General features: G+C 51.3%; 1 protein-coding gene across 1 annotated transcript in view; it reads left to right on the forward strand.

Annotated features, from left to right (window-relative positions):
* The window catches only part of TAF4 (TATA-box binding protein associated factor 4), a 62,026-nt gene extending 40,363 nt beyond the window's left edge, over positions 1-21,663 (forward strand). The window contains exons 8-15 of the mRNA XM_081033279.1: positions 1,724-1,871; positions 2,298-2,412; positions 4,188-4,357; positions 4,641-4,771; positions 5,544-5,669; positions 6,102-6,158; positions 6,610-6,729; positions 20,175-21,663. Of these exons, the coding sequence (XP_080889405.1) occupies positions 1,724-1,871; positions 2,298-2,412; positions 4,188-4,357; positions 4,641-4,771; positions 5,544-5,669; positions 6,102-6,158; positions 6,610-6,729; positions 20,175-20,342 (1,035 nt within the window). The 3' untranslated portion in view covers positions 20,343-21,663. The remainder of the gene's footprint in view (positions 1-1,723; positions 1,872-2,297; positions 2,413-4,187; positions 4,358-4,640; positions 4,772-5,543; positions 5,670-6,101; positions 6,159-6,609; positions 6,730-20,174) is intronic.
* Positions 21,664-22,525: the final 862 nt, after the last annotated feature.

Below are 22,525 nucleotides of genomic sequence, written 5' to 3' on the forward strand. Positions count from 1 at the left end.
CGAGGATGTCACCTTTGATTAGGAACAGTGGCCCAGATGCAGCAAACAGACCATGTGTGCTTGGAGTTGACACGTCAGGCAGGCCGGTGAGCCTGTGTCTGGGCGTGGGTCCCAGCAGTCAGGCTTGGGCCCTTCACGAGCTGAAGCTGCTGATTGATCGTTTATTGACAGTTTGGGCCCAGTTTTCTGAGCTCTGAGGCTGGAGAAAGCATCTTTGTTTCCATAGGCATATTGGTGGCCTTTTAAAAAATGTTCAAAGGGATTTTGTTTTTCCAAAGACAGTTACCAAAAACACACAGTGCAGGTTCCCTCACACTTAATGGCAGGTTGTGGAGTGGATTTTACAGTAATAAAGTGACCAAGTGGGTGACCCGAGTGTACATGGGGCTCCCTCACCTGCTCAGGTGAAAACCTGCCTTGTTCTGCCTCGAATGGTGGTGAGGCAGCTGGCTGATTGGGCAGCATGGAGGCTGGTCTGTGGCGTGGGGCCGAGGTGCCCACGTGAGAGCAGGGCTCCATGCTCCTTTTCAGGGGGCAGAGATTTGTTGTGGCCTTTGCTTTAAAGTCGTGTAAGTACAGAGCAGCCCTATTTGACAGTCACTGGGGCTAATTTATGCAAAAGCTGGGTTCTCTGGACGAGAACTTGATGGGCAGCCAGTTTTTCCCAAAGGTTGACCTTCATGCATAGTGTATGACATCATCGGTGTTTTTAGACCCAGCCTGTCTCCGGTTGTGTGGCTTCGTGTGTCTGCGGAGGCAGCAGTGGCCAGCCGGACACAGGTCTGACCCATTCCCGGCATTCCTTGAGGCCTGTAGAGGTGTGAATGCCGGAGGCACTTACCTGGGCTTATGGCAGAACCTGACCTGAACCATCTGAGGCGTCATTGTCTACTTGTCCTGTAGAGTGTGAATTTTCATAGGTTTTATTGTAGGAATAGTGTGATCCCAGGGCACTGCCACATCCCCGCGGTGTGTCCCATAACATACCCCCCAGGTTACCTTTGTCCGAAGCACCTGACCCAGACGTTTTGGGCAAGGCTGTTGGCCTGTAGCTATGTGGCTTTAGAAGGGGTCGTAGTGCCTCTGGGCCCAGCACAGGGAGCACTCAGTACTGCCAGCCTTTAGAGCACCGCTGTGTGCGGGCTGGGAGAGCTAGGCTGGAATCAGAAATGAGCTGTCTGGACAGGTAGACAGGTAGATGGTGAGCAGAAACAGGACGAGCCTGTGCTTGGTGGCGGGAGTGAGGGGCCAGACAGTGCAGAGCAGTGGGCACACAGCTGGGGCGGGGCTCAGGCTGTGTGGGGTCGGGCAGTAGGAGAGGCCCTTCTTTGACGGCCAGGTTCAGGGCAGGACGTAGGGAATCTAACATCCCCCCAGCACACAAGCCATCTCGCCTCTTAGGATGTGGCGGAGGGGAAAAAAGCTTGAGCTGTAGCCCCGGGCAGCCATGTCGCTTCCACTGGAATGTGGGGAGCCGTCGCCTGTTGCACCTGTTCTGTGAGCTCAGCTTGCCCTCCAGGCATTGAGCTCAGGGCCCCACGTGCCGTGTCCACATCCCGTAGCAAATACCCCCTGAAGAGTTGGCTTTGGTTGTGGGGCCTGAGGTGGGTGTACCGGGCCTGCCAGAGCCGCCCCACCCCAGGCCCGGGCTGGGGGCGGCTGGGGTGGGGTGCCAGCAGCCTCCGGTGGGCTCTGCTCAGGATGGCTGTGTGCTCTGCTGCAGGTGATCCAGCAGCCGCCCAAGCCTGGAGCGCTGATCCGGCCCCCGCAGGTGGCGCTGACACAGACGCCCATGGTGGCCCTCAGGCAGCCTCATAGCCGCATCGTGCTCACGGCGCCCCAGCAGGTCCAGCTCAGCCAGCTGCAGCCAGGTGAGGGCCTGTGGCCGCCTCAGGGCCGTGCACTGGGCAGTCCTGTTCTCCTGCCTTTTTATTGTGCTGGAATACATGTGACAAAACTCGCACCTGAGCCCTTTGAAGTGTGCAGCTCCGCGTCGGCAGCGTCACCCGTCAGTGTGGTTTTCACCCTGGCACGTACATTTACCACCGCTGGTTTCTCTGTCGGGCGTCGTTCCCACACTTAGCTTGACGAGAGATGCGCTGACACTGGTAGCTGCACTTGCGAGCTAGGAAGGTCATGCTCCTAAGAACTTGACTGTGGGGGCGGCAGCCCGTCCCCAGGCCCCTCACGCACTGGAGCCGTGTCCCTCTCGGCAAAGCCCAGCAGCCCCGTCGTGGCTGGAGCACAGTGCACACGACACATACGCTGGTGGACATGCCGTGTCTCTTGTTTTGCAGTCCCTGTGGTGAAACCTGCCGTGTTACCTGGAACCAAAGCCCTTTCAGCTGTCTCAGCCCAGGCAGCTGCTGCACAGAAAAATAAACTCAAGGAGCCTGGGGGAGGCTCGTTTCGGTAAGGAAGGGGCTGCAGACCAGCTGATCTTCTGTGGGAAGCAACGGAAAGGCCGTTTTTTTGCGACAGCCCAGTATCGGGGAGCATGCCACCCCACTGTAGGAAGTCCAGTTCAGAACCTTCAGAAATACTGCCCTTGGGTCTCTGGATGCGCAGCCGCTCTGAGCATCGTCATGGTGGAGGACGTGCATGTTGGGAACAGGGCAGTAGAAAGGGCCGCCATGGTAACTTCTGTTACGACGAAGCGGGAGGAAAGGGGGCATGTTTCGGGGGGCTTTCGCGGGACCCTCCCTTCCCAGATGCTGCTTTCCAGAGCCATTAGGCAGCTGGAACAGCGTGGGCGTTGGCAGTGCTGAGCTGTGGTGGCCCAAGCTGGGTGAGGAGGCCAGCGCCCGGTGGGGTGGCAGGGGGCAGGAGCTGGAGACGGGAGGCGGGTCCACCTCAGGTCAGAAGAGTAAGTGAGCGAAGGCTGCACGTGCCTCGGCTGCTTCCTGGCAGGGAAAGGAGGGGAGTTAGGGGCGCAGAGCGAGTGCGCTGGAGTGACCGCCATGGTGTCGGGCTGGCACGGCGATGTGAGCTCGCGGTCAGTGTGGTTAGATAGAGCCGTCCACTGCACATGGAGAGTCAGTGACAGCCCGTGGCAGCCAGCACACCTGGCGCTCAGCTCTCATCTTCTAACACCGTTTTCCTGCAGTGGCCAGGGCGCCTGGGATTCCTGGGCCGGGGTCAGGAGAATGCAAGGCGAGCCTAGTGGACCTTTTCATCAGATGGGAAAGCAGTGCTCGGGGAGGAAGGACGGGCAAGTGTCAGAGCTCCCGGAAATCACCCAGAGTGGCCTCCCTGCTGCGGGCCACGTCGGTAGCGCACACGCGCACATATCGCTGACCGCAGGGAGGCAGGAGCACCCTGATTGTGGGGAACCTGGGCAGGGTCTCACCCACGGGGCTGGCGCTCAGGGTGTAGCTCAGTAAGGGTCCAACAAAATGCAGCCCCTGTGGGAGGTGGTGAATGAGGCCGCATTCACACATTTTGTCACAAGGGGGGTCAGTCAGATGGAGAACAAAGACATGCTGCGAACAGCTGGCCTTTGACCCGCCAAGTGTCGGGGGCTCAAGAGTCAGGGAAGGGCTACATCACGGTCCAGGCCAGGAGCTGAAGCGAAGTGGCAGCAAAATGCAGTGTGTGATTCCGAATTGGACCCCTGCTGCAGAGGGTGCGCCTGGGACAGTCAGCCAGATGCCAGGGGCCTGCGGGCGGCTGCTGGCCTGGTCTGCAGGCTCCCGGGATCTGTCGGGAATGCCTAGTCCGCAGGGAACACACTGCAGTGGGCCCGAATGGGTGTCGGGTGGCCTGCTCACCTCGAGTGATTCAGGAAGGAAGTTCCTCAGACTGCACTCCCGCTGTCCTGAGAGTTTGTGCTTGTTGTCAGGTTCAGTTAATGCTCTGTGATTTTCAGAAAGGGTGCCACTTTCTGAAGGGAGGAGCTCTGTGAAGCTAGGAGAAGAGCGTTGGGTTTTGCTGTCTGAATTTGGCATTGACTGTGGGGGACCCTGTCCACACGTCTGTCCATATGCAGAGACTCGTGTTCCGCTTCAGCCCCAGCGGGTCTTCCTTTCAGGCTTCCTGCTTCAGGTGACAGCGCCGTGGGGGAGACATTAGCGGTGCTTCCCGCGGGGGGCTCCCCTGCCTCTCCGAGTATTGCCGCCTAGGTCGGGGCCACCAGCATGCGCGCCGGCTTCTCTATTACAGCCCTCTTTTCCTCCTCTTTTCTGAAGGGATGACGATGACATCAATGACGTTGCGTCGATGGCTGGAGTGAACCTGTCGGAAGAAAGTGCGAGGATATTAGCCACAAACTCTGAGCTAGTGGGCACCCTCACGCGGTCCTGTAAGGACGAGACCTTCCTGCTCCCAGCGCCATTGCAGAGACGAATACTAGAAATAGGTGTGTCCGTGCTTCCTGGCTGCGGCCAGGGCCCCCGTCCATGTGCAGGCTTGCTGGGCACCGTGACCTGAATGCTCGGGGCCCAGCCGCCCCTGCCAGTAGCTCCCTGCACATGGCTTTCCCATGTCACACCTTGTGGGTGGTGGTGATGGTGGTGGCCCTCTGCCCGGGGGCCTCCTGGGCTGCCCTGAGGCTGTGTAGAGCAGTAGCTGGGGCGGGGGGGACACAGCAAATGCGCGAGAAAGAGGGCCATTTAAACACTTGACATGTTGCCTGCCCCCAGGTAAGAAACATGGCATAACGGAGTTACACCCAGACGTGGTGAGTTACGTATCACATGCCACGCAACAGAGGCTGCAGAACCTCGTAGAAAAAATATCAGAAACGGCTCAGCAAAAGAACTTCTCCTATAAGGTAACGCGCTGTTTCCCTGAAGAGGGGCCGGCCCTCGCTCTCCGAGTGGCACGCCTGAGGCCTCCCCACATCCAGGCACAGGGTGGCCCAAGTGTCAGCTCATTCTGAGTTTTACGCAGAACTAGATTTGGGGAGGAGTCCACTTCTTTTAGCCGCTTGGTTTTCTCGGGTGCTCCAACCTCCTTGGCTGGGAAAGGAAGGGTAGGGCATCCGGGGCTGAGGTGGAGGTGACCTGTTCAGCTTTGGATACCAGGGGGCTCCAGACCCGCTCCTGTGTCTTCTACGTTGCCCCATTTTTTTTCGTGGAGGGTCACCTGCACCAGAGTCCCGGCCTCCCACAGCAGCATCTTCCTTGCCCCCCATCCGTGAGTGCTGTTCTGCAGGGCACCACAGGGCAGCAGGAGTGGGCGGGCGTGACAAGGCAGGCACCACTCACGTTCGTTCCCTGGGCGCCTTCCAAACAGTGGTTAAAATGAAAGCACGGAGCCATTTTGCTTAACATTTGTGTTACTATGAAAAATCGTAAATTTGCTTTAAAAAAACTCAAACAGCAAAGTGCACAAAGTGAGCCATGGGGTAGCTTGCGTGAGCGCTCTCTGAGCGTGTTGCTGTGCAGAGCTCCTCAGATGCAGGTTCGGCTGACGTGAGAGGGTGGGCTTGAGTCGGTACGGTGGTGCTGGTGGGGCCGTGGGAACTGTCCCGAAGGGGGTGCACATACTGCCCAGCTGGGTTCCCAGACTGATGACAAACAGGATTTTTACTTACTTTGTAGGATGATGACAGATATGAGCAGGCTAGTGATGTCCGGGCTCAGCTCAAGTTTTTCGAGCAGCTTGACCAAATCGAGAAACAGAGGAAAGATGAGCAGGAAAGAGAAATCTTAATGCGAGCAGCAAAGGCAAGTGCTTGCACTTCTCTGGTGGAGTGTCTCCCCCCTTCCTGTCCTGCGCACCCACGACACCCTCACGGTTTGGGGCTGGCCTTGGGACAGGTGTGGGAGTGGAGCTGGGGCACAAGGCCTCTGCAGCCACGGCGTGTGGGGCAGGAGCCGGCTGAGTTTTGAGCATCTTGGGCTGCCCTGGCGCCCGTCCTCATCCCATCAGGTCAGACCCTGCAGCTGGCAGGTGTGTCAGGGACCGCGTCTCCATTTTCAGGTCCATTCTCTGTGTGCGCAGCCGAAATGTTCATCTCTTGGCTTTAAGCACTTCAGAGATTTCATATGCCTTCTGTTAGGACTTAGGTGTTATCACATAGAGAATAAGATAACACGTGTCTTAGATGGTAAACGTTTAGGTCGTAATTTCTTTTTTTTAATCTCGTTGAAAAATAGTCTCGGTCCAGACAAGAAGATCCAGAACAATTAAGGTTGAAACAGAAGGCAAAAGAGGTAAGGGGACTTTTGTAGTCAATGAATCTTCTCTCCACGCTTGCAAATACATGTGTATTCAACCGAAACTGCCAACGAGAGAGAAAGGTGAAGAAAGGGATGGTATTTCCATAGCATAGCACTTCTGTAGCTACTTAAAATGTTTGCCAAGGTATTTTGCAGTGCCAACAGTTTGTGTCCTGCTTTCAATTAATGGTAATCTCTCTTTGGGTGCAGTTAGTCCGTACTTTTAAAATTTGTTCATATTTCTGAGCTTTTTAAGATGAGATCTATTGTTTTATTATTTTCCTGATTGTGTAATATGCTTACTGTTAAAAAACAGTCAAAACATTGAGGAAATTTTAATTTAGAAAATTTCTGAAAACCCTTTGGTGTCTGTATTTGTATTACTTTTGTAGTGAGCGAGAAGTGTGTATGAAATGACAGTCCTTGTTTCCTTTTCAAAACTAAGATGCAGCAGCAGGAGCTGGCACAGATGAGGCAACGCGACGCCAACCTCACGGCGCTGGCCGCCATTGGGCCCAGGAAAAAGAGGAAAGTGGACTCTCCAGGACCGGGGTCGGGGACAGAGGTACAGAGTGTTACGGGCACTGAGGGGCGGGGGGGCCTCGCCCAGCTAACCTCCTCGGGCAGTCACACATGAGCATGCGATCCTTTAAATTCAAATCTACTTATTTGTGAGTGCCACAGAAGTTGAGTCACCATGGTTGAATGTGGTGCAATTTAGACTAACTTTCAAAACGTGTGGGGAGATTATAACTGTCAGAAGAATGACCTTCGTGGGGTAACCCTTCTTACTGAATGGTGGACGGGAGAGGAGCCTGTGGGAGCACGGGTAATCCTGGCATTAAGGAAAGGACTTGGTACCGGTTTGTATTTGTCCAAACTTGTTAGTTTTCTGCTTTGTTTGTTGTCATATCTTTACATATAGTTATAAACCCAACCTTTAAGTATGTTGGTATTTCTAACTAAATTACAGGAGGAGCAGGCGTCGTCTTTTATGTGTACCTACTTCCGTACCACCGCTGGAGTTCTTTGCTCTCTGCTCAAGGTCCACATTTCCGTCGGCAGCATTTGTTCCCCTTTGGCTCGAAGGACAGCATTTCCAATTCTTACAGTGCAGCCTGCTAACGATGGATTCTGTCCGTTTTCGTTTACTTCAAAATGGTTGTATTTCACCCTCAGATTTGAATGGTATTTCTCTTGAATACAAACTTCTGGGTTGACAGTGTGTTTTTGTCTTTCAATTCTTTTTTTAAAGATTTAGTTTCTCCTACATTCTTGAATGAGCCAAGCAAACCCAGATGTGTATCATTTAATTTTCTAGAACGACAGACTGAAAGAGAGAAGTGAATCCAAGACCTAGTCATCCTTTTCATTTTCTCTCTGTTTCTTGAACGCCTGTTTTACTGCTGGGCTTCTTCACGTTTCTAAGGAAATTCCTGTTCTAATGCCACGTTATCTTGTTCTAGATCACAGGAGGAGAAGGGACACTTCCCAGTGTGTTTTGCAGAATTTTAAGACTTATTCTTAAAACTGATAGACAGCTATTAATGTGTGACTGTATTTCTGCTTCTTAGAGCTGTTGTTCCACTGTTTTCAGGGTTCCAGTGGAAGAGAGTAAATGTGTGTTCCCTGTATGTAGCAGTTCTCTCTTCTTTGCCTGTTTTGAGTTTATCATTTTAGGTTTTAGAGGTTCGTGTTGTGTTTAGACTTGGTTCTCTTGACATTTAGTCTGCTTGGGGTTCCTTGAACTCCAGGTCAGTGTTTTCCTCAAGTTTGGAATATTTTGGCCTTTATTTCTTCAAAATTCTTTTCTGTCCAGTCTTTTCGCTACTGGGACTCCCAATTACACGTATATTAGACCTTTCTCCAGAATGTATGATTTCTGCTGTGTTTTCAAGTTCCCTGACCACGTGGAGTTCCATTATCTCATCAGCCGTTAAGCCCCTCCAGTGACAGTTTCATTTGTCCATGTATTTTGTCGTTCTAGGATTTCCGTTTAAGTCCTTTTTATGGTTTCCCATTCTTTGCTGAGATTCCCTGTCTGCTCACTTATTGAGACCATATTTTCCCATTATTCTTTGAACCTATTTATAAAAGCTGCATAATGTCTTTGTCAAGTCCAACATCTGGACCATCTCAGGTTTGGTGTCTGTCAGCTGCCATTTCCTGGATGACGGGTCACACTTTCCTGTTCCTCTGCTGTCTAGTGATTGCTGTTTGAATGCTGGGCATTGTGCGTGACACGTGGAGAGATCATGTATTTCCACCTTCCTCTAAAGAGTGCAGCTGTGGTTTAGCAGGCAGCTCAGCTACTCAGCTTTGTTTTTCACTTTGGTGTTAGTGAGGGTCTGTAGAAAGCTCACGGCTTTCCTGAAGCCTCTCCAACTCAGTGGGACTCACCTGCAAACTCTGCCCTCCCTGTGCAGGTTTGGTGTTAGGCTTTGTTCAGGTGGGTCTCACTTTAGCCGGTGATCCTTACTCCTGGGGAAAGGCCTTTTGGTATCGTGGCTGGATGTCAGGAGTGTGCGTGAGGTCTGTCCTCTCAGGCAGGCTGGACTCTAGTGCTCTAGTGAGGACTGTCATTTCATGCCCATGCACCTGCTTACTGCAGAGCTAATACATGATACAGCTTTTACATAGTCTGCTCTCTCCCTTTAGCCCTCCTTTAATCTGAGGGCCACAAGTTACTGTGTATTTAATACTGATGAGTAGTCTGTATGTTGACGTCTGTTTAGTCATTTTGGTTTTCTGAGTCTCATTCTCTACCAGATTCTTTTGGAATGGTTCATGGGGGCAGTGTTCCCCAAATTCTTGTATATTGATAACCGTTTGTGACCTTTTAACTTGAAGGTCAGTTTTGACAGCTATAAAATCCGTGGATCACGTTTTCTTTCCTTGAGAATCTTAACTGCTTCTACATACTTTTTCCTGGGATAAAGTACTGCTGTCAGTCTGATGATAGTTGTATTTCTCTTATACGTCATGTGTTCTTTTTGCCCAAAGATGCCCAAAGAAGCCTTTTCTGTAAAGCCTTTGTTTTACTTGGCATTGGTTATTCTGGGCTGGCATTCTCAGTATGGCTGCGTTCTTCCAACATGCAGTTCCAAATCTTTTCTCATTCAGGAGCATTTTCTTTAACGTTCTTTTTGTGTTTTGTTTTCCTCTTCAGAGATTCTGTTTTTCATATCTTGTATCTTCTTTACCTGAATCCTTTAAATCTCTCTTTTTAAACAATTTTATATAGTTTTCATCCTTTTCATCTTCTTAATTCCTTCTTAAGGTATTATTTGTTATGTTTATTTGCTGTGGTGTTCTTTTTAGTTTAGTCTTTATTTCTCAAATGAAATTTTCTTTTATTTCTAGTTTCTAATTCTTAACTTTGTCACCTCATTTCTAAATTTCGCTAATTCTGATTTATGTTGTTCCTTCATGTCTTTTATTATTTTCTTAATGCCTTTAACTTGTTGTGAAATAAACATTACAGTTTTCATCTGTTTTTGATTATGCCCTTTTGGTGGTTTTCATCATCTGTGGGGATGTTATTTTGCTTCTTACTCTCTTTTATTTCCTGTAGTAACTTGTATGGGACTTGATCTTCGTGCTTTTCTGTTGCTTACTTCTATGTGAATTTAGTTTAACTGGACTGTTAAGAGACGTGTGATTTGAGGTGCCTTTGTAACTTCACTGTGTTCTTGTGTTGCTTTCATGAAGGGATAAAAATGTGGGAACTCTCTTTCTGAGAGCCCATGGCTCTGCTTTCCTTCTGCATTTCACTGGGACCTTCCTCTATCTTCGCTGTGCTCGTCCTGCTCAGCTTTCACTCCCCTCCCCACAGAGCCTCTTCTGTATGAGATCCTGTGCTGATGGGGAGCTCTGGGGGGGGTCTGGTGAGGGTCCCCAACGTCCGGGCTGCTGTGTGAGTGGACAGAACCTCTCCCAGGTTTAGGGGCTCTCAGATGAGCCTGCTGCTCTTTCCAGGGAAGTCCTGCTGCTCCTGGGGCTTCAGGCCTGGCGGTGCCCAGGTGCTTTCCCTGGACGCACCCTGCAATTCTGCTGTAGCAGACAGGTATGTGGCTGCTTGGGCTTCATCTTCACTGGTATTGATTTCAATACTGTCTGCTGGTCTTGGTTTTGCTACTTGGTTGCTCTGTGTCTTATATGGGCCTCTGGGGAGATCTTAAATGTGGCTGCCCCTGTTACCGTCTTCCCAGAATATATTGAACTTTTTTCAAATTTTCTTTTTTTTTTATTTAAAATAGTTTTAAACCTGCAGAAAGTTGCAGAATAGTACAAAGAACTCCCTTGATTCAGTTTGTCATTCTGAACGTTTTGTCACATTTACCTCTGCACCGTCTCTCTGCGTGTGCGCATGTACACATGTGTGTTTGTGTATTACATGTACATTTCACACATATATATGCACGCACAATCTTTTTTTATCTGATGTCCCCTCACTCCTAAATGCTGATACTGTCAGACACCCTCTTTCGTCACTGCTGCCCGTCGGGAAATCAGCGCTGATGATCCATGGCCACCAGCCGGTCCTCAGACATGGTCACGCGCCCCAGCTGTCCCCGCAGTGTCTCTTTTCCTCATTGGTCCGGGAACGTGTGACATCCAGTAGCTTGCCTCATGGTCTTCTGTATGTCTCCTTCTGGGCAGAGTTCAAGAGGACGGCCTTGTGCTCGGGGGTGGCCCTCAGCCAGGGGTGTCCGGTTTGGCGGAAATAGCTCAGTGTGGACGGTGCTCTGCTCTGGTCTTCACGGCGGGAGGTCAGCGTTGACCTTGCTACCGTGGGTGACCTTAACTTTGGTCATCTGGCTAAGCTGGTGTCTGCCAGGTTACTCTGCCGTGTAGTCACTGTTATTCCTTTATATTGACTCATATTTAATACGGAGATAGTCCAGGAGTATACAGATACCCTGTTCCTCATCAGACCTCCACGAGGTGCAGCACCATTCGTCAGTACCCCCGCAGTGCCTAGTCCCCGGTGCCTGTCTGCCATCACGCCTTCTCCATTCAGTGCCGTCTGCTGTAAAGAAGAGCTGCCATTCTCCCTGCTCCCTCCTTCATTCATCCATCCATCCATCCATTCATCCATCCGTCATCCTTCCATCCATCCATCCATCCATCCATCCATCCATCCATCCATCCGTCATCCATCCATCCATCCGTCATCCATCCATCCATCCATCCATCCATCCATCCATCCATCCATCCATCAGAGTGTATGGACTGGTGGATTCCTGTTGTATTCAGTGGGTTGTAATCAATACTCTCATTATTTCTAGATTTGGTCAGTGGAAGCTTCTTCAAGCTGGTTTCTATATCCTTTTGAAATGTCGCCCTCACTCTTTCAGCATTGTGTTTTTACTGGCGTGAGGTGTCCAGGCGCCTCTTGTCCCTCCCCTGCCCTTGCCAGCCCTGGTTCCTTTCAGTGGAGGGCAATGTTCAGAGACCAGGGTCTGAGCACTGTGCTTGCTGACGGCTGCGGGAGGGTCCCTGCTTCCAGGCCCCGCAGCCGTCAGAGCCCGGGGTATGTGTGTGCATTGGTGTGCGTGCGTGGTATGGCGTGTGTGACCCTGTCATGGCAAACCCCATCCTGTGTGCTGTGGCCACTCTCAGGTTCTAGTGCAGCACCTCAGGACCTCTCCCTACCTCCTTCTTCTCCGTGCTTACTGATCCCTTCTTTGGGAGAGTCTGGTTTCCATTGCTCTCAGGGTATGTGGTGTTTGGCTCAATGAAGCCGATTTCCCAACTGCTTTGGCTGCTGGGGTCCCTGTGCTAGGAGGGGAGGGCACGTGGGAAAGACATACTGATTAATTTTTGACTTGGGTGTTAAAATATGCAGAGTAACCTCTAAGGGGTGTGTGCTTCCAAACTGATGGGACATGGGAGTGGGGGAGAATATGAGGTGGAGTGAAAGGACCAAGAGAGAACCTAATGAGACAGTGGGAAGAAGTATATCACCAAAGACTGCCACGGGAGTCCTTTTATTCCGGTTTTGCCTGTTTTTGAACTTGAGGGATACTTGTGTGTTAACATACGTAACGATTAACACAAAATTCAGAATTTTAAAGTCCTCTATATGCCTTTCTTCATCAGAGGTAATGCCTTTTTTTTGTTTTTTTGAGTTTACATTTTTTTCCTTAGGGTATGTTCTTTTTAAAAACTTTTTATTTTGAACTAGTTTTAGACACACAGGAAAGTTAACAAAAATTTTAGAGAGTGTCTGTATGTCCCTTACCCAGCTTTCTCCAGTATGTCATTGGTATGATACTCTTAGCTAAATAATTTATTTGGTTTTGTGTTTCAGAATTTAGTTTTTTAAATTAATAAACTTTATTTGTTAGAGCAGTTTTAAGTTCACAGCAAAAGTGAGTGGAAGGTACAGATTCCCCTGTACCCTTTGCCCCGTGTGCACAGACCCCCCCACTATCTGCCTCCACACCAGATGGTGCATTTATTACAATAGATGGACCTACGTGGACACATTTTCACCCAGAGTCCACAGGTGACATTAGGGGACCTCTTGGTGTTGGACGTTCTGTGGGTTTGGACACGTGTGATGTCATGTCCCCACCACTACATTGTCACACACAGTAGTTCACTGCCCTGAACGTGCCCTGTGCCCCCCTGTCCATCCCTGCCCCCACACCCCCACACCCCCTGGAATCCACCGGTCTTCACTGTCTCCTTGGTTTTGTCTTTTCCAGAAGGTCGTGTAGTTGGAATCACACCGGTGCAGCCTTTTCTGATTGGCTTCTCTCGCTTAGTCACGTGCATTTAAGGTTCCTCCGTGTCTTTTCATGGCCCGACAGCTCATTTCTTGTTAGTGCTGAGTAACATTCCACTGTCTGGATGGACAGTTTGCTTATCCATCACCCACTGGAGGACATCCTGGTGGCTTCCAACTTCTGGCGATTGTGCATAAAGCTGCCGTAAACGTCCGTGTGCAGGTTTCGTGTGGACAAGCTTCCAGCTCCTTCGGGTAAATACCAAGGAGCCTGATTGCTGGATCCTAGGAGTATGTTTAGCTCTGTAAGAAACCGCCAAACTGTCCTCCAAAGCGGCTGCCCCGTTTGCTTTCCCCACAGTGACTGAGGGTCCCCGTGGCCCCACGTCCCCACCGGCGTGTGGTGTCGGTGCTCGGGGTCGTGGCCGTCCTGACAGGGGTGCAGGGCTGTCTTGTTGCCTTAATTTGCGTTTCCCTGATGACGAGATGGGGAGCATCTTCTGTGCTTATTTGCCATCTGTGTGTCTTCTTGGGTGAGGTGTGCTCAGGTCTTCGGCCGATTTGTAATTGGGTTGTTTATTTTCTTACTGAGTTTTCAGAGTCCTTTGTATGGTGTGGTAACAGTCGTTCATCAGATGTGTCTTCTACAAGTTTTTCTCCTTGATGTTTTCCAGTTTTTCTGCCAATGTCTGTTTCCCGTTGCAGGATTTTGTCTGGGACCCCTCCCTCATAGCACGTGGTCATCACGTCCCCTTCATCTCTTCTAGTCTGTGACAATCCTTCAGTCTCTCCTTGACTTTTCTATCTTGGCACTTTTGAAGAGTCTAGGTTGGTTATTTGGTAAAGCCCCTTACTTTGGGCCCATGTCATGTGTCCTCATGGCTAAAGCCAGGTTACTTAATTTTGCTGGCCTGTCACAAAGTGACAGTGTCCTTCTTAGGATGTGTGTCAGGAGGCCCTGTTGCTGGTGAGACCTGAACCTGGGTTCAGGGGGCTCTGCCCTGGGAGCCCCTGTTGTCCTGTGCAGTCAGCGTGTGACAGATGTCCCTGTTGCTGTGCTGTGTGCCGTCAGCCTTCCCCTCACTGAGGGCACTGCTGGCTTCAGGGGCGGTGTCTGTCTGGTGTCCTCACCTGTGTGAGGAGGAAGTCTCCTGTCAAGGGCCCCCCACGCCGCCATCGTGTATTCATTCAGTTAACCTACTCCGTGAGTGTGGATATTGATTTTATCCCATCGGCAGTGCTCTGTTTGTCTGGGTGCTCAGCCGGCCCAGCTCTGGTCACTGAGCTCTTCTTCAGGCCATTGCCTGGGCCCTTTCAGCATGACCCGTCCTGTCTGGAAGATTTCGGACTTTCTCACACTGCACACCGTTCCAGGCTCGTCTTACATTTTCCTGCCATGACTGTGGAGTTAGCCCTTTCCCTGAGGAGCCTGGTTCCTTTTGTGGAAGAGTTGTGTTTGGGACCAGGGTCTGGGCCCTGGGTGAGCTCATCCTCCTGGGGTGTCTTGCTTCCAGCCCCCCCCACTGCCAGTGTACCCCCGGGGATGTGTGCATTCCCACATGCACACACCCATCGGTGCTGGCCTTGTTTCTGTCCGTCTGTAACCGTACAGAAAACAGTGGGTCTGTCTGTAGCCGTCAGCTGGAATCCAGTCTGAGCGCACGGCTGTGCCTCGTGCCTTTTGTGAGGAGGCTGGTTCTCATCCCCGAATTGAGCAGTCCCGGTGGATAGACAGGGTCTCAGAAGAGCTGAGCCCCGTGAGGAGGAGACTCTGTGGCGAGTGCGATGTCCTCCCAGGTGCCGTCCAGCCGGTCGGTCTCACTGTCCACCTTACCTGCTGAGCTGTTCGTGCTGCCGCCTCCGGCGTGGCTGTTACTCGAGTGCAGCCATGTTCTTTGGTCGCTGCATGTGCTCCATGTTGGATTCCCCCACATCTTAGTTGAGTTTACTCATTAATTTTTGGGGTGAAGCATTGCCACAGTTCCGAGAGTCCGAGCTGTACACACACAAGGGCTGTGCTGCTCCAGCTGCCTCCTCGTTTCCACTCGGCAGACGTAGCCCCTTCTTTCTTCCTCGAAGGAAGTGTAATACAGGCGCCCATCTTCAGTGTGCCATTTTCCTGTCCTGTGTTCTGGAACTTACTTGGTGCGACCTCATAGAGCTCCTTCTCATTCAGTTTTCTCGGCCTTCAGCCCCACCTGTTGGCGCTACAACGGTGAGCTCGTCCTGTGCTTTGTTCCCTCTCCCTTCTCTTTGTCACATTAGTTCCACTTTGTCACAGCACAGGACACGTGTCGTTAGTCCTCTAGCTTTTCCTCACATTCGCTTGGTGTTAGGTGTACATTATAAAGGCTGATTTCTGTCCATCTTTTTGCCGCAGTTTCCCGTCATCTCTCGCTGGATGGCGCCCAGCCTGTGGCAGAGCCCTCATGATGGCCGTGGGTGCACGGTCCCATTTGTATGTTGAAAACAGGTTTTCTTTGGCCCTGATACGGAGGACATTTGGCTGGATGTAAAATCCTTGGTTCGTGTGTCCTTTCAGTGGTTTCTTTTAATGCTGTTCCGTGGCTGCCTTGCTTTGTATGTTGGTTTTGAGAAGCCTGATGCCAGCTTAATTCTCCTGCCTTTATAATTTACTGATCTTTGTCTTTGAAGAGAGCTCGTTTGATGAGGATCGGTCAGAGTTTATTTTTATGGGTTCATTTTCTCTGATACTCACTGGGGCCCTTTAGATGTGTAGCTTTTGTTTTGTTTCTATTTCTTAAAAGTTTTCTTGGATTGTAGTTTTTAAGTGTCAGTTCTTTCTTCTTCTTCTTTTTTAAAGGTTTTATTGGGGAAGGGAACAGGACTTATTGGGGAACAGTGTGTACTTCCAGGACTTTTTTCCAAGTCAAGTTGTCCTTTCAGTCTTAGTTGTGGAGGGCGCAGCTCAGCTCCAGGTCCAGTTGCCGTTGCTAGTTGCAGGGGGCACAGCCCACCATCCCTTGCGGGAGTCGAACCAGTAACCTTGTGGTTGAGAGCCCGCTGGCCCATGTGGGAACCGAACCGGCAGCCTTCGGAATTAGGAGCACGGAGCTCCAACCGCCTGGGCCACCGGGCCGGCCCTAAGTGTTAGTTCTGATCCATTGTTTATTTTCTTCTTCAGGGACTCTGACGATATGAGTTCTTTTTTGCTTGTCTTCCATTTCCACCATCTTTTTTCCTCAACACTTAATTTTTACCTTATCTCGTTTTCTCTTGTTTTCTGCCTTTCATCAGTGCCTCTTACTACATTTTCATTTGAGTCTGTTCTCCCCTGGGCACCGTGCAATTAATTAATTTCTTAGGTAATTTTGTCTTTTCCATTTTTTCCTTTCTGTTGATTGTCATTTTCTTCTGTTTTTAAATCTGTTTCTTTCTAATTTTTGAGATTTTGATTGAAGATGATTTTCAGATTCTCAAATACTTAAGTATATTTTTGTTGTTGAAAGTGTCGTCTAACAGTTTTCGTTTTTCCAGGCTGTTTGTCTCTGATACATGTGGAATTTCATTTTCTGACTTCTGCAGTGGTGCTTTATGGATTTGCTAATCTCTTGTTCATTTCACAAGAGTCACGGTCTGATGGCGCCCTCTTCTGACAGCCTCGCGAAGCCTGCCCTACTTGGCAGGTGTTTTGTTTGTTTCGGGGTAGAGAGGAGTCCTGTGTCCTGATGCTGAGCTTGTTCTAGGCCTCCCCTTCCGTCTCCTGCACTTAACCCCCCACCCCCAAGTCTGTGCCCTGGGTGCCAGGACCCGTTTTAGGGTGGGCACATGGTGTGGGCCCCGCCTTTCTGGTGATGGTTTTGGGACCATAGCCCTGCTCTTTGCATCCTCCATCTTTGCTGGGGGGTTCTGAGGTGCAGTGAGACCCCGTTGGAAACACCGGACACCAGTTCTTGTCTCCCTCAGGGTCCTGTTGAGGCTTGGGCATCCCCAAGTTCACAGGACGCTGGTAGCGCATTGTCTGTGCAGGTCTGGGTTTCCCTCTTGTTCATTGTTTTGGGTAGATGGTGAGAGATCTTGGGGTAACCAGCAACTATGGTGTCTTCACCTTCTGCGAGCAGTAGTCATTCTTTCAAGCTGATTACCTGAGTATCTGTGTCACGGCTCCTGTTCTTCGAAGTGTCCTAAGTGCCCGTCCTGGCATGTGTTCCATTTCATGGCAGTGAGGACAGAGAGATGGGGCACAGACCAGTGTGGGAACCATGCGTCATAGCAGGGCAGGCGAGCCGGTTGGGCCGCTGGCGCTCTGACCCAAAGTGAACCCCGGATTCTTCTCACCTGTGAACCCTTTGCAGTGCCCTGGGCCGCTGGCGGGTGTCGTGCTCTCAGCATTGTGGGACAGGGCTCCTGGGGCGCAGAGGTGAAGTCAAGGGCTCCATGGCCCACGGCGGCCCCAGGGGACGTTCTCAGCCACTTTGGCGGGCACCCATGGGAAGTGGGCACATGCAGGAGGCTCCCCAGGGACATGAGGGCACCTTGCTCTGTGCACTGTGGGCCCACAGGCAGTTGGGGTTGGACAGAGGGCGGTTTCTTTCATTTGCTTATTTTTTGGCTCTGGCAAGACTGCCTTGGGAAGAAGCAGCCTCCTTTTATCCACCCTTCCTCCAGCCCTGTGAGGGCACATGAGCACTTGTAGCGCCCTCTTCGAAGGACACTGTGCTTGGGGACAGTGTACAGGACATGTGCAGGGTCACTGCGGCAGCCCCAGTGCCTGCAGACAGGCGCAACAGGACCAGCCCTCTGAGCGTGCATGTTGTTGGTGCTGGAGTCCCTCCCAGGACTGCTGTCTGCGTTGCCCACTGAGCTGTCTGTTGTCTGGGTCACTGCCGGGGTTGTTTGGCTGCCTTGGGAAGAGCATACTGCCACCCTGGCCCAGGCCTCTGCCTCACGTTCCCCCATGGGGCTCTGAAACTAGACCAGGTTCCCCACCTGCAGGCTTGGAGCCAGAACCCCACCTAGCAGCGTCACCAGAGGCCCTGGACGGAAGTCAGGGAGCGTGTGTCCTCTTTTGGGGAGAAGTAGAGAAAACAGCACCTGCCCCATATCATGAGAAGAAAGTTGAGCGTCCAGTAGGATGTCTTGGAGCACAGACTTTCATACAAGTTCAGAAAACCATGAGAAGTGCTGGTTTCTTGTGGGCCTGTGGCATTTCCGTTGACCTTGAGACACTCAGAGGGAAGGAGCTGGGTTGTGCTGCCCAGGCCGGGAGGCGCTTGCCACCCTCACCTGCCCTGCGGACGCTTGCCCATCCGGACTTTGGCACCAGTTTTGAGTTCTGAAAAATGTTGCACTGAAGTATTTATTTGTTTTTGATGTCGAAGTTTCATTGACTCACAAGATTCTATCAGTTTTAGGCTTACAACAGTGGTGCGATAGCTAGATACACTGCAAAGGGATCACGACAACGAGTCTCGTCAGCTCCTGTCACCGTGCAGTCATTGTGCAGCATGACTGTTGTCTATGCTGTCGCCACACCCCTGTGGCTGGCTGACTGCAGAACTGCAAGTTGGCACCCCGAAGCCCCTTCACCTATTCCATCCATCGCCCCTTCCCTCCCGCTTCCCTCTGGGAACCATCAGTTGGTTCTGTGTCTACGCGTCTGTTGTGCTCGTTCATCTGTTTTGTTGTTAGAAAATACCGTTTGATTTCTGGCCTTCACCCTTTCACCCAGCTGATGAGGCCCTTGAACCATTTTGAAAGTAGAAGCATCAGGTGCAGAACCGAGAGAGAGTGGCAGCGGTGTTGGCTCTGTCACTTGGGCAGAGCGTTGTTCTCGCTCCGAACTCCAAGGTCAGGGTGGCCCCGTCCATGGGCCCCCCCCATTTTCCTTCAAGAGCTGCCTCCTGCCTGCCAGGCTTCCCTGGGTTCTAGAGTCCAAATCCAGACCCGCAGGCCCCTGGGAGAGATGCCAGCCCTTCTGTTGGGCTGCGCTGGGGGGGGGGTTCCGTGTCCTTCTGATACATGTGGAATTTCATTTTCTGATTTTTGCAGTGGTGCTTATTTTCATCAGTCTTTTTAGGGGTGCAGGTTTTGTCTTATACAAGATGCTCCTTTAGGGCTGTTGTGGAGCTTCAGGGAGAACCGCCGAGAAAGGCCAAGTAGTTGTTTCAGACAAGGAAAAGTAGACATCGGATGGCCATGGAGGCGGCTAGGAGTTCGGAGGGGGTGCACAGAAAGTTACCAGTGGAAGAGGAGACTCCGCGGATGGGTCTGGGAAGGGGCTCGGGTGGAGGCCGGAGTGCGGCCTCGCTTGCCACCTGCTGGCCGCTCTCAGCACTGCGGCTGTGCTTTAGTACTCCCACCTTCTTATGTAATCCTTGAGAAATGCTGTAAAAATACCACTGTGGTTTTTGCACTTGAAATATACATGAGCAACTTTAACCATCAGAACACAGACACTTAGTTTTCACTCCGAACGAAAAACAAGAGCCGTCCAGTTGGGAGTTGTGTGGTTTGTGCCGCGGAATGTCCGATGGAGATGCTGCTGCTGAGCCACGACGAGACTCCTGCAGGAAGACCACCGGAACTGTCTCTAGGAGCAGGCAGGCGGCAGACGCTCAGCCGCGGTGACGTGCCCGGGGGCCGACCCGGCCGGGGCCTGAGCCCTGAGCCCAGCTGCTGCCTCAGCCGGACACAGCAGTGCCCTGGCTCAGACCAGCAGGCAGTCCCCTCTGGGCCACGGATAACCGTGGTGACCACGGAGTGCTGCGGCCCAACCAGCTGACCACCAGCCTGCCCCGTCCAGGAGCTTAGACCTTGTGCCGTTGGGAGTGTGCCTTTGTCAGCGAAATGGGGATGACACAGCTGGCCCCAGGTGTGCCTGGGTCTCGCCTCAGCCCCCGGACATGTGGAGGTGGGGACACCTGCTACCAGCCCAGGAGCCGTCCGCCATCCCCTTGGGGCAGCAGCCCCATCTTTTCCTTCCTCAGTGCAGGGGCCAGAGTCTGAGCTCTGGGGAATTGCGAGGGTTGGTGTTCTGAGTGTGGAGTTCGCCGTGGGGTCCGTGCCCCTGCTGTCGCCCTGCCCCGTTAGGGACTCGTAAAGCACTGCAGCTCAAGGCATAGGCCTCCAGGAAGGAGCCCATCCCAAGCCTGGCTTCCTCCAGAACGGGGTTCCTTAGGACACTGTAGGGGAGACGCAAGTTGCCCCAAGGCGTGCTGTTCTTCGGCCAGCTCCTGGCCCTGCCCCTTCCTTCCAGCGCCGTGGGTCCTGCGCACCACTAACTCGGCTGTCTTCTCCTTTCTCATCAGCAGGGGTCGGGCCCGGGCTCGGCGGTCCCAGGCAGCTCCGGCGTCGGAACCCCCAGACAGTTCACGCGACAAAGGATCACGCGGGTCAACCTCAGGGACCTCATATTTTGTTTAGAAAATGAACGCGAGACAAGCCATTCACTGTTGCTCTACAAAGCGTTCCTTAAGTAGCACAGGACGGGCGGCACCTCGGAGGGAGACGCCTGGGGACGTTTTTATATATTTGCAGATTACGCCTTTTTGTAACAAGCAAATGGGATATTGTTTAAAAAACAGCCACCTCTTTGCAACGGAACAGTTTTATATTCCTGTTTCTAAGTCAGCTCTTCAGTGCGGAAGCAAACTCGTTTCTGTAACAGAATTCAGAAGCCCGTGGACTCTTAAAGGACAATGAAATCCTAACTCATCTTTGATTGAGTGGCCTTCTTGCCAAACAAGCCATATATAAAAACTGATGGAATCGTTTAGCAAATAATTAGCCGCCCTCTGTCACCTCGTAGCGGTCTTTACATTACTTGTGCATTTGGTTTAGTTCAACCCCACTTACTACATAGGTGTGTGTCTGCAGCCAATGACCTCATTTCATTTATTTTATTTTTATATTAGTCAGTTGGCAAAGCAAACTGATTTTTTAGACTATTTATCTTTCCCCCCTCCTCCCCCTCCGCTCAGAACTCTCGAGGAACACACAATTCATCTAAACGCCCCTCCTCGGAGTTCAGTCACTTTTTCTGTGGAGCCCAGTGCTGGCGGCCCCTCTGAATGTGTGGTCAGCATCTGTACAAATGCATTTTATTTGCTATAGTTTGTAAAGCTGTAAAGTAAAAGAAATGAAAACCTTTTCAGCATAAATATATTTTACTTGCACTGTGTTTTTTAGCTAAAAGTGAAAGCTTAGATGAAATAAAATCAAAGTTGAGAAGAATCATCAAAAGAATGTTTCTCAGTGTGAATCAAGTGTTGAAAAATGGTTGGTGTATTTTGTCGGTAATTGTACATAATTTTTGGCACATAACATAAAAATGGCTACATAAACTAGAATTATTTTGCTAAGAGACTGTACGCGCGCTGTGGGCCAACTTTACAGACGTCCAGAGCAAAGCCCCTTCTTTGTACCTATTTTTTTATTACAAATATACTAATTGGTTCTTTATATTTTCAGAGGTTATTGTATTAAATTGTCTATTGATAGTACTTTTATGACTGTAAATACTTTGGCTTCCCCCGTGTGAACCCTCACGTTAGACTTTGATTCGCGCGCGTGCGAGCGAACGGAATGCTGACCAGTACTTTTTATCAACATCTGAGAACTGTTACGCCTTTTATTTTGTCTTTTAGGAAATCCCTGTCTTTCCATTTTTTCATGTAAATTTTGCACAGTTACTTGTTCATATGTAAATATTTTACTTTCAAAAATGAAGTTTTTAATTGCTATTGTTTTATATAGGGTTGAAAGAAAATTAACTCCTTTATTAAAAACAAATTTATCTGTATTTGTTTTGCCTGTTTTTCCCAGTTTTCCAGTTTTAGATTCTGCTGCCAGAGACTCAGCTCTGGTTCTGCCGAGGTGTTTATGTAGGAGCCGCTTGTTAGAATCAGTGTCTAAAACCCACCTCACCTCCAAGGGCAGGACGTGCTCCCCGCAGAGCCAGGCCTGCTGTGGCGAGTCCCGGGGCTGTACGTGGAGCACGTGCCTCGCGTGCTCTCGCTGTCTGGGTCACCGGCTGCTCTCCCTGGCTGGGGCTACCCCACCTCGGACACAGATGGACCGACCTGTGCTGTGTGGACGCCGGGGCTTCTGTACGTGCCGACGAGCTAGGGCACTGCAGGGAGAGGCCAGGTAAGGCCCTGGGGTGGACCCTGGGGGGTCCACACACTGTACCTGTACCCCTGGAGCCTGGGTGGGGACTAGATCGCCTAGCCCTGATGTGGACCCACGATGATGGAGAAAGGTGGGGTCTCCGGGAGGCCCACACCTCCCCCGTCTGTGAGTGTTCGGGGTGGCCTGGGTGGACCACAGCTCCCGAGGGGCCCCACTCAGGCTCAGCCCCTGAAATTCACAGCCGCAGTTTCTCAAGTGCCATCGATAACCCATTGTTGGTGTAAGTGGAGTTGGTGTCGACTTTTCACATTAATTGTAATGAGTTTGATGGAGCGGCAGCAATATGGGGTTTATTGACAGGTTATACTGGAAAACCCGGCTCTCATGGTGCCCGGTGGTCGGTGTCCCTACGGTTGGTGCAACTAAGCACCACAGAGGGGCTTAGACAGCCGGTATGTATCATCTGTCAGTGCTAGAGGCCAAAGTCCAAGGTGTCTCAGGGTCACGTCCCTCCAGGGCCCGCCCCCAGCTT

The sequence above is a fragment of the Rhinolophus hipposideros genome (assembly GCF_964194185.1).
Source record: "Rhinolophus hipposideros genome assembly, chromosome: 22".
NCBI classification, from domain to species: Eukaryota; Metazoa; Chordata; class Mammalia; order Chiroptera; family Rhinolophidae; genus Rhinolophus; species Rhinolophus hipposideros.